The sequence below is a fragment of the Thermobia domestica genome, chromosome 6 (assembly GCF_964235325.1).
Source record: "Thermobia domestica chromosome 6, izTheDome1.hap1.1, whole genome shotgun sequence".
In the NCBI taxonomy this organism is placed as follows: Eukaryota; Metazoa; Arthropoda; class Insecta; order Zygentoma; family Lepismatidae; genus Thermobia; species Thermobia domestica.
Genome location: NC_137459.1, coordinates 22,136,416 through 22,148,651, shown reverse-complemented (window position 1 = coordinate 22,148,651; position 12,236 = coordinate 22,136,416). Strand labels below are relative to the sequence as shown.

At 40.1% G+C, this 12,236-nt stretch overlaps 1 protein-coding gene across 1 annotated transcript; it reads right to left on the bottom strand.

The window, feature by feature from the left end:
* Nucleotides 1-1,970: 1,970 nt before the first annotated feature.
* Nucleotides 1,971-2,378, bottom strand: LOC145687137 (protein GVQW3-like). The gene has a single exon (XM_081760597.1). It carries the CDS (start codon nucleotides 2,376-2,378, stop codon nucleotides 1,971-1,973), a length of 408 nt encoding a protein of 135 aa, XP_081616723.1.
* Nucleotides 2,379-12,236: the final 9,858 nt, after the last annotated feature.

Below are 12,236 nucleotides of genomic sequence, written 5' to 3'. Positions count from 1 at the left end.
AAGAGCATTTTACAACCGTCTGATCACAGCCATAGCTCAATTCCGTTGCGCCACGAATTTGTTATTCCATCGCAGTGATGTTATCGTTCGCAAAGTGGTAGTGATGCTAGTTTGACCTCTTTTTTTCTTTAAAAAAAAGAAACTAAATCTAGCATATTTGGAGAGATATTGGGCTGACAAATATTCGAACTGTTTATAGCCTTAAATATAGCTTATTTTATGAAACTTGCCATTTTTGTCCTTTTTAAGAGTTCAAAGCAGGAAAATTTACTGAATTTATCAAATCTGCTAAAGATCAACAAAAGTTCATTTTCAAGAGCGTAGCTAGTAGAGGTCTGCACGGGCCGGAATTTTTAGCCCGGGCCCGGCCTAGACGGTTAATTTACAATGTGAGGCCCGACATGTGCTTTTGCATTTAGGCCTGAGCCCGGCCCGAGTTCGTGTGATATTCAAATGAGCCCGAAATGAGCCCGAATAACAAAAACTTAATAATTAACTCAAAATGGTATTTTTATTTACAGTAATTAGAGGTTTAATTATGTACTTGTGCTTTAAATTTTTTCTAGAAAGAACGATCCAATAAATATTGTTGTACAGTATATTTACAAAGTTAGGCCCGAAAAGGCCCGAGAAATATGATTGTATATTTAAAAATTTACGGCCCGAGTCCTGCCCAGGCCCGAGGTAACATATGCTTTGTAGGCGTAGGCCCCAGCCCGTGCAGACCTCTAGTAGCTATCGCTGCTTCATCCTCAGCTGCATCTTCCGATAAAATAATGCATCCAGATCCAGTAAAAGTATGTAGGCATTATGAGACATTACTAGCCCCAGCGAAGCTATATATTTTGTGCATGTCATAATTATTTTGTCAATTATATTTACTTTTTTGCCTTAAATACTATGTATTATTGATAATAGATTAAAAAATTACATGTGCCGACTCGACCAAAACTGAAATACGTAACTTTAATAAATGTTTCAAAAGTAACTAAAGATATTAAATTCGAAATTCGAATCGCTCATTTTTATGTGCAGTAACCACTTTCAGGTTTTGGATTTCACAATCTTAAGAGTATACATACTCCAGGAGGGTGTGCGGTATTAAAATTTTCAAACGTTGCAACCCTATATATGTTGAGAAATTTATATTTAACCCTATTATGTGGATGTGAACAGTTGTTTCAGCGATAACAGATTTTCATGTCAATGTTACAACTTTACAAATTTAACTGTCATTATATCGTTACAAGGGTTGCATTTTTTGTAATGGCAACAACGCTATATCTTGAGAAGTAGAATACTTACAAGGTTCGTAGTTTTACAGGCCCTCAATGTAAACACCAGCATCGTGAATCACGTGTTCCCAGCGATGTGGAAGCCTCTGGATGCAGCAGCCAGTTCCTAATCTCTGGATAGTGCAGATGGAGAGATCGGTCGCCCCGAAGAGATGATCAACTGTACAGAACTGTGTCCCACGAAGTGGTTCCTTCATATTCGGGAAGAAGTCATAGTCATAGGGACTTAAATATGGAGAATAAGAGAGTGATACATCACTTCCCAGCCCCAACGATGCAATAAATCAGTGACCGCACCTGCTGAATGTGCCTTTGCATTGTCATGCAGAATGATGGTTGGGTTCGTGAAGATGTGGCATCGTCTTACAGCTGCTCGCAGATTGTTTTGCAAAAAAAAAAAAAAAAAAAAATGCAGTAATGCTCTCCACTAACTGTGTGTCATTGGAGGACGGTATGGTTTATGATTACACCATCCCAGTCGTATGCAATGATGAGTATAGCTTTCACATTGGTTGGGGTATTCAGAACTGTTGTTTTTCTCGGTGACCCAGGATGATTCCACACGTTTGATTGCCGTTTCAGCTGTGGTTCATACGCTCTGGCCCAGGTCTAATCAATAGCAATGATCCGCCGTAAGAAGGCCTCACCTTCACGTTGATACCGCTCCACGTGTGTTCAATCTTCATCATATCGCAGCCACTTGTGTTGTTCAGTCAGATTATGTGGAACCCACCTTAAGGCGATATTACGTAATCTTAGGCTCTTCTTCAGAATTTTCAGCACAGTCAAATGCGCTAGTCCTGTATCGTTGGCCAATTGACGAATCGTGGCGTTCCGATCCACTAGTTCTAACGTGTTCACGTTCTGCACATCTTTTTCACTTACAGGAGGATGGCCGGAGCGAGGCATGTCTGTGACCTTTTGTCGTCCGTCATTAAAGGCTTTGATCCACCTTGCTACTGTACGGTATGGTAATGCACTTGCACCGCAAACATCTTGCAATACTTCATAGCACTGTTTTGCATTCCTACTTCTAGCACATTCAATTTTCAACCATCTCCTCTGATCTTGCTTCGCAAACATGACTATTCCGCGAGCACTCACGCAGCATGACTGTAATCCACGAGCACTCACTCAGAACTGCATTCTAATTGCTGGCGCTGCGTGCGCATGGAGGGGAGGGCAGGCGAGTTCATCTGCTCTGAGGGAGGGTCGGCATCTAACCTATCGCTGATATGAATTATAGTGGATTGGTTTGTTCCTTAGTATATGTATAGCAGTGTTGCCAATATTTAAATTTCAACCCTTCTAAACAATCTGGTCATTTATATTTTTATGCCTCAAAATAACACTTACGTGAGAGTAAACTTTAAAATTTTAAAACTGGAAATGGAGTAATTTAAAGTAAACATCATGGTTTTAAGTGAAGTACGATGGTCAGAAAAGGGTGAGATAGTTTAGGAAAATTACACAATATTCTATTTTGGTGGCGTTAAGGCCGAGAATGGTGTCGCGATATTAATGAGGAATGAAATAGCAAGGTGGAATACTGCAGTGACCGCTTGATGTTTGAAAAGCTAACAAGTAACACTTCACATCGTTGCTGCCGGTCTGACGCTAAACTATACATTTTCGGAAAGCACTAGTCCTAAATAGGATAATTACACAGTGCGACGGTCAGACGTTGCCGCGTTCAGGACTTATGGAGCGTCAAACATTAACATGGGGTTTATGAGAGTAACCATAGCAGTCGTATTATTTCATGCTAATTCGTCTTGCATTTGAACTCTGTGCTAACATTTGTGTTGTAGCAGTCGTATTATTTCATGCTAATTCGTCTTGCATTTGTACTCTGTGCTAACATTTGTGTTGTTTTTGTGTTTTTTAGGTATGCGTTGTAAGATGGATCCGAAAGTGGTCGTTTGGGCTCTGGTGGCCGAGATCGGGACAAATGAGCGCAATCCAAATTTGGAAGAGCAAAGGATGGTGGCACACATCAAGTCTCTTTTGACCAGCGGGATGGAAGTCGTTGAAGAGATTCGTACGCTCGGCTTCGGTGACAGTGATGGTGACCAGGGGGACGGAGACATGGATTTTGGAGACGAGGAAGACCAAGAGCAGGAGGATGCAGAGATGCCTTCGTCATCGCAGCAGTCTCATACGTCTTCCGCATCTGGCTCATCAGCGTCAGAATACCTGCCCTCTCCTGTGAAGAAGCCGAAGTTCCAGGATCAGCCTCCAGAAGACTCCAAAATGACACCAGAGCAGTGGCGCGAGTACAAGGCAAAAGCCTATGCCTACTGGACGGTAAATCCAAAAACAGGTAGGCCTTGGAACACAAAGACCGGTCGTGCTACCCACTCGACTCTGCAGAATCAGTTCAGGTATATTCGGAACATTGGCGTGCTACGTCACTTTGGGGCAACACAAGGCAAAGATGACAAGAAGACGCTGATGGCAGAGATCAATGAGGCAGTTCGGGGCATGTTCGCGGAGAAACAGCACACTGCTATCATTCACGATCGAACGTTGCGAATTTGGGCTAGGCAAACAGCTAATGAACTGGACCCTAACAAGAGTCTCAAGTTCAAGGCATCACCGTCGTGGGTGTACAGATTCAAGAAGCGCAACAACATCGTGGACCGTGCAATCACCCACAGGGTCGGCAGGACCTGGCAACTGAAAGAGTTGGACTTGCAGCAGCAGGCTGATGCTTTCGTATTAGCGACTCGCGAGCTCATTGCAAGCGAAAGCATCCCACCAACGCAGGTTGCCAATGCAGATCAGAGTAGCTTCAAGAAGTTGTTGCAGAGTACTCGCACTCTCCGTACCAAAGGAACAACAGTCGTGCGAGCGGTTGTGGGATCCATGAGCGCAACAACCCACAGCTACATGATCATGCCCGTGATCACCATGGCCGGAGAGATTCTGCGGCCGATGTATGTACTGGTGTCGGAACCAAGTGGAAAGTTTCCGGGAAACAAGCCTGCAGATCCACCGAACATCAAATCATTTGCTGGCAAAACGTCCAACATGAACAGGGACGACCTTAAGGACTTCTACGAGCAAGTGTTCTGGCCAAGCATGCCTGATGATCGGAAGAAGATCGTTTTGCTATTGGACTCGTGGACTCTGAACAAGGACGACAATCTATCGAACGCACTGAAGCCTGCCGACGTTGCGTTGCACAAGAGACTGATTCCTGGTGGTTGCACTGGAAAGATTCAGCCTTTAGATGTGCATTTCTTCCGTCAGTACAAGTCCTTTGTACGCTTTGTGACCGACACACTGGCCATGGACAGTGTCATGGATATCTGGCATCGCGATCGATTCCTGGCACTACAGTCGTTTTCACTCTACCAGTTCAGCGCACCCCGATTCAAGAACCTGATCCGGTACGCTTTCCACAAGGCTGGCTATCTGGACGAGGAGCCGGGAATGTGGATCTCTCCGCACGAGTACTGCTTTGACTCCCTCGACGAAGGTGACGTGTGCTTCACGTGCGGCGAACTACCGTTCGTCAAGTGTGCACACTGTGAGCGCACTCTTTGCATCTCTCATGCTCTGTTCGACGATTTGCACATTGATTGTACCCTTTAACTTACGCAAACAAGTGCTCAATCAGACAACGTCGATTCAAACGTCACAAACTTTGTGTTCTTCTTCGTTTCCTGTAACTCTCATAAACCCCATGTTAATGTTTGACGCTCCATAAGTCCTGAACGCGGCAACGTCTGACCGTCGCACTGTGTAGTTATCCTATTTAGGACTAGTGCTTTCCGAAAATGTATAGTTTAGCGTCAGACCGGCAGCAACGATGTGAAGTGTTACTTGTAAGTGGAAAACCAGTGGATATTATTATAATACAAGCATACTAACAACTTGCTATGATGACAATAAAGTAGAAGCAATATATGACGGGATCAGTAACATATTGCATCAGGAGGGAAGAGGTAAGGTCAATGCCATACCAATGGGTGACTTTAATAACATAGTGGGAGGCACAGCTGCGGATAAAGTGGTGGAACCATTAGGACTACGTAGAAGAAACGAACGGGACCAAACGCTTATTGACTTTTGTAGGCAACATGATATTGTGGGGACAAAAACGTGGTTTTAAAAAAGCAAAAGAAAAGCTGTACACGTTTAAAAGTCTGGGAGACAAGAAACATTATCACATCGATTATATTCTTCACAAGCAACGTTGCAGGAATAGTACACGAGACGAGAGGACACTAGCAGGAGCAAAATTGATTCGGATCACAATCTCATAGTGACAAAAAGGCAAATCTGTTTAAGTCAATCAATAAAAATGTGAGGCGAAATCGAAAATGGAACATAGAGCTACTAAGAAATGTCGAGAGAGATGTGAAAGAACAGATTTCAGAAAAAAAAAAACTCTGTGCAATGGGGGATATTGGGGGCAGTGTAAAAATAGCTGGGGGAAAATTCAACAGATTCTACTAGATGTACTCCTCAACGCAAGATGGAAAGAGCTCCGAGAAAACCATGGGTAACTGAAGCAATGTTTAAGAAGATGGAAGAACACAGATGGCAAAAATCACAAACATCAAGAACACAGAAGGCTGAGTAATGAATTGAGAAGAGAAACGGACAAAGCCAAAGGAAAGTACATGGAACAGATATGTGAAGAAATAATGGAACTTCAACAGATGTGATCTGATGTTCCAGAAAGCACAAGAATTAGGAGGAAATCTAACAAAAGTATACGAACATTTGACATCAAAGGTCAACAAGATAATGTAACCACTGACCATCAAAGAATCCTTAGAATTTGGGAGCTATACCTAAAAGATTTGTATGAGCAGAAGAATCACCCCAAAGATATTGCGATCAAAGCAGAGGAAGGGATGGATTACGAAGAGAAAGGACCAAGTACATTGAAAGTGAAACAGTACAAGCTATCAAAGACACGAGAAGGAAGAAGGTCACTGGAGACGATGACATAAAAGGTAGATTTGCCCTTTTCTTTAAGAAAAATAGAGAAATTTAGTGTTAAGTATAAAGACGAATTTGCGTGAACGTACGAAAATAAAGCTTTTACTACTACAGATTTTAAAATCTGAACTCATGTTATGACGGTCTACCTTATTATACAAACGACATTTTAAACTTTTTTGTACATTCTAAATAAATGTACCTAGTAGAAAAGGCTCATTATCGTTTCTTCTCTTGTTCAGAAAGCAAAACCGACAACATCCAATAATTCTCCCACGGGAACGGTGTAAGCAACTTACAAATGAATTGCAATATCGAGTGGTATGTTGTTTACTTGAGCAATGAGTTTGTAAATATAATAGACGTACAGTCATCCTCAATTCTAAATATGAGCTCCATTTTGTCAGGTTGTCTACAACTTCGGAATGAGTGTACAAATTTCAATTCAGCGTATTGGACGTAGAAAAAATTAATTCTCTATACAGTACCAAAAAGTACAACAGTTGGTTGTGAAACTATTGTTAAAAGAAAATATAAAGCAACTGATTACTCTGTGACGTCACCGTTTGCTTCTTTCCTTCTCTTTAAACTATACGTAGAAGAGAGCGAGAGGCCAGAAAATCTGGCGTCTAGAAAGTACAATGATGATGCAGAAACATTGTCAATGGGTTTCAAGGCACGCTACACGTACACTGACAACACTTACTTAGTTTATTCTACCCCCTTCTTTTGCTCTAGTGTTTCTATCTGCTTTTCTCAGATTGCAAAAGCATACTCGTAATTCATGTGTTATCCAGTTGGAAATGAATTTCTTGGTAATATGTATATTCACTTTAACTATTGAATTGTAATCATAGACTAATGCTCTAGTTAGATATTGTAATATTCTACACGTGGTTTATATTTGTAAACATCAACTTGTGCTTTTAATTTATAAGCAAAATCACGTACTTTTCTACTACAAGTTACTACATGAAGCAGACGACAGGAATCATCATTAGCACTTGGTCATGTGATAGAAGAGGAGTATCAGAGTCACCGCCAGAATAAAGTATAAAACTCCACGCATCGCCTCAATTTGACATCATTCGGCTGGTCAACTCCTCTCTCTTAGCTTGCCTGGAGCTTTGAGACCTCTACGCACTTAGCTTCCCTAAAGTTTTGTGTCAACTCAACCCTTTTATTAGCTTGTCTCGTGCACTGAGAGATTGTTAATCTAACCCAAGCCTCTTACCTTGCCCGGAGCTTTGAAGCCTTCTACCCACTCAGCTTGCTCGGAGTTTTGCGGGAACTCAACTCGTTTCTTGGCTTGAATGGAGCTCTGTGAGATTCCTTACCGCAACCACCTAGCTCGTGTGGAACTTTGTGGGAATCCAACAAATCCTTGCTTGCCTGAGGCACTTAGATCCAGCTTGCCTGAAGCTTTGTGGTAATCCATCCCTTGGTTGCCTGAGCCTTGGGACATCTATTTACCCTAAGTACTTAGTGGACTTTGTGTTGGTTTTAGGACCACAATTATATTGACTCTGTGTTACATTGTTTTATATCGGAAACTTGTGCGAGAAAACTGAATTCCGTGTATAAATTCCTCTACATTCCACCTTATCAGTGTAATTTTGCAATAAAGAACTAGCTGTATTCTATTTTAGTAAATAAAACAAATATGTACTTGAGAAATGTATATTTCAATAATCAATTTAGTTTTTAGTCAGCAAAGTGTACTGTATATTTGAATATACTTCATTTCAAATTGAGCTTTGATGAGAGATACATCAAAGTAAAAACAATTTCCTATTTAAATTGTTGCATTGGAATTTCAAATGAGGACGGGTTCACCATATTTTCAATTCTGTGATCACCCATCGTTACATTGATTCCCGACTTGTATTTAACAACTTAAAACACGAACCAAAATTCTCTACAAATATTTTTCTTTTTCTTTTTTTCTTTTTTTAATTTCAGATACGTGGATATTTTTCCTCGTCGTCAGAAGCCGAAATGTGAAAACAATTTAAGCTTGTTAGCGTGTAGCCCCAGAGTTGCAGAGAACACAGACATGCAATCTGGCTGTCCGCTGTAAGAGCTTGGATAAATCCCTCTGTGAAATATTAATGCCTCAGGAAGGTCATGCTATCACTCGTTAATTACGCCAGATTATTGTTGTCTCTTTTATGACCTGCAACGGAGGAATGTTTATTTTCAGTTGTGAATTTTACTTTAGACATCATTCATTTCCTACTTGCTTATCTTTTCTGTTTATTCATTTTTGTGGTGTTACTTTCTAAACTGTTCCTAACGATATTATTGAAGTGGCCATAACCTATTGTACATTCATTTTATCTTTGTTGTTTCACTGTCTGGTGTTTTCAGCTTTAATAGTTGTCTGCGACGACGAAATTGTCTTTTATAGAGTCAACAAGTACTCTTTCAAATAATAAAAATAAAACATAAATATAATTAATATTTTTACGCTGTTTTACTTGCTCTATTTCTAAATATTTATTTTAATTAAATTTGCAGTGCTTCACTTGCATATACGTTTGCTGCAATTCTAAAACTCATTAATTACTACACTCTGGAGAGACACTTAAAACACTCCACATTCCTGAGCATTTCTCACGCTGTTACAAGTTCTGTTAGTAAAGAAATGTATAGTTTGTCCGTTTTTCGTCTATCCAGTAGATGGTTTTGTAATCGAAACTACGACAATCTTATCACTTTCCAAACGCACAGCGTAGTTGACTCAACCAGAGTTAACCTCAAACATATCTTATACAAGTTGAGTCATCATAACACGTACAGGCAATCTAACTGCCTATCTACCTGTTCTATACACACTTGTCTGCCTATTACCATCACGTGTTGAAGGTCTATTAGGTAGATGTTACTGCTTACATGAATTAGACTAAAGTCTTTCCAGCCTTAGAACAAAGTAGGCGTAAACAAAGCGAAATGAATTACTCCGCGGCTCACACGTGCTTCGGCAGAGAGAGACGTGAACAGCAAGATCGTCTCCTTACTTACTGTTGTCGCATAATTTCCAGACTATAAGGCTACAGTTTGTTGGTAAATAATTAACGGACTGAGACTGACTACTGCTATGTTGGAGGTATATATTTTCTTAAGTCCTTATATAAACGAGATTGTCTCTATTCCTGTTGTCCTCTTTTGTGTTTTATAACACGAGACGAAAATGGATTGTCACACATCGTCGTCATGAAACTCTGCATTCTACAATAATTTTAAATGAGTGGAGAAGGCGCGTGAACGCATACGCATGCGCAGTAAATACTATATATCCAGATACGGGTAAGGTTGAAATAAAGCTACATCCGTTGTTAACGACCTTAAACGAAGAAACGTTCCAGTCACGAGGTTAATACTGGCAAAGTTCTGAAAATGTCCAGGAAGACCTCGATCACTAGAGTAACCCGTAGTAGATTACGACAGATGCCTCAATGAGAAGCTACTTCATGCACTATTGATGGGTAGGTTTTCACCGACACTTTGGACAACCCCGCTGCGCAGTGAATATGCTAGTGGTCTGTTTGGGACTTTTCCTAGTGTTAATATTGCATCGTTTTGCTGTTTTCCGTAGGCCTCCTGTTTTTTTTTTTTTTTATGTGTGTGTGTGTGTCTTCCACTCTCCACCGCGCCCTACCTTGCAGCTCTCAATGTACTCTTTCAAAATAGGAACGGTTAATTTTAATGGTCTCACATCTCCTACCAAGCAAAGTGCTGTTTTGAATTTTATTAAATGCTAATCTCTTGATATACTGTTTGCCCAGGAAGCGACCTTGACCAAACTTCAAGGTCTTTACCAGCACACTTTTTTTTTCAAACGAAACCGTTAATCCCACGGGCACTGCTCTTATATTTCTCAATGTTTGGACTTTGAATAGTTATATAAAAATCTCACCGGCCGGATTATTACTAAAAATATGGATAATATCCGGTTTTATAATTCCTATGCACCCACAGGTTCGCACAGACGGCGCGAACGTCATAATTTCTTTGATTCCGAGGTAGTTTCCGACTTACATGACAGTTCTTGTCTGATTATATGGGGCGGAGATCATAACAGTACTGTTTATGCTGAAGATTACACCTCTACTTCGAACTTCTGTCCTACTTTATTACAGGTGATTAACCAATTTAATTTATGTGATGTCTGGCATCATTTTCGTCCCCACAATCCTGGTCACATGTATTTCTACGCTACTGGATCTTCACGCCTCGATTCTTTTTATATCTCATGGTCATTACTTCCACATGTGCAATCTATTGAAAGGATCCTAGTTTGTGTTCCGGATCACATAGGTCTAGTTATGACTATCCAGTAACCACTTCAAAAGCTCATGAAACATAATCGCTTATGGCATTTAAATGTCAGCATTCTTTTTGAGCCAGATTTCCAGCAGCTGCTACGCCAGCGCTGGAGAGAAATTAATCGACAACCTTCGCGACGGAACAACATTATCCAATGGTGGGAAAAACAAGCAAACGAACTTTGAAACAAATCTGTAAAAAAAATACAGCAGAAACTGGTCACAGTGATTCCATGAACAATATAATTACTACTCTCAGCTTCTGCGCGACTAACATGCGGCATTTCTTAATGGTGAACCTGTTCTTCCATAAATTAAACAGATAAAGGCTTTTTTGTTAACATTACACCGCCAAAGACTTCACGATATTATTGTCCGCAGTAAAATCTCATCAGTGTCTCGTACCAAACCTCCGAATTTTGTACATATCAGTGCTGAACGTCGCAGAGGCAAGCAACAGGTTATTCAAAATGTACTGGATGATGAAGGTGTTTTATGTAAAGGAACTAATGTTATTCCATACTTTGTGCAATGTTTTGCCAATTTATACCGCAACCATGATATTCCAGCTAGTAATGATGGTGTTTTCGATACCTTGAACCCTCCCCCAGTTGAACTCCAAGTAGAGCTTGATGCTCCCCTTACTGAAGCAGAAATTCAGCATGCCCTCCACCATGCAAAAAAGAATAAATCTAGCGGCATTGATTCTCTACCTTATAAATTTTTTCAGTCATTTCCAGATCTTTTCATTCATTTTTTTTACAGATCCTTTTAACGCCTTTCGATCTACTTTCCAAGTCGGCAAAACATTTACTCACAGTATTCTAGTGATCATTCCTAAGCAGCCCGAGAGCACCCGAATCACTCATTTTCGACCTATCAGTCTTGCATGTTATGATTATAAACTTCTCGCAAAAGTTCTAGCAGCCCGGTTGCATAATACTTTAATTTCCATTCTCTTACCGGAACAATTTGGCCACGATCAGCAACATCCTATATATATATATATATATATATATATATATATATATATATATATATATATATATATATATATATATATATATCGCTTTAGAGAATTTTGGGTACACGATAGCTTATTTTGAAAGTCGTCCGAAATTAAATGCCACGCTTTTGAGTACTGATTTTTCTCAGGCCTTCGATAAACTAAGCCATCAGTACTTATTCACCGTTCTTGAGAGGCTTCATTTAGGTCCAATATATTTAAATCTGTTTAAGACGTTATACTTCCAGCGTACTACCCAAATTAAACTTAATGGAACCTTAACGCGGGTCTTTTCAATTAACCGGGGGCTTATTCAGGGATGCTCTTTGTCTCCCATGCCATACAGTATTGCCGTTATGCCGGTTCTGCATAAGATCCGAAATGAAATGACGGAGTTGTGTGTTCCTCCAGCTACTCTTAAACTTCAGAGTTGTTCTAACAAAAGAGACACTGACCAAAGCTTAAAACTTTACTTTATTTTAAATTATAATTTGTAACTGTTTCGGATATCTAGCATATCCTTCTTCAGACACGATCGAAATAATGAAAATACAGACATATACATATAAATGTTGTTATAACAGAGTTTAAATTCTTTAACCGTCATATATATATTCATTGTTATTTCAGAGTTGTGTAGATATATAT

What these genes read in the sequence shown, in the direction of transcription:
- LOC145687137 (XM_081760597.1), bottom strand. Translation starts at nt 2,378, where the DNA reads ATGTTTGCGAAGCAAGATCAGAGGAGATGGTTGAAAATTGAATGTGCT.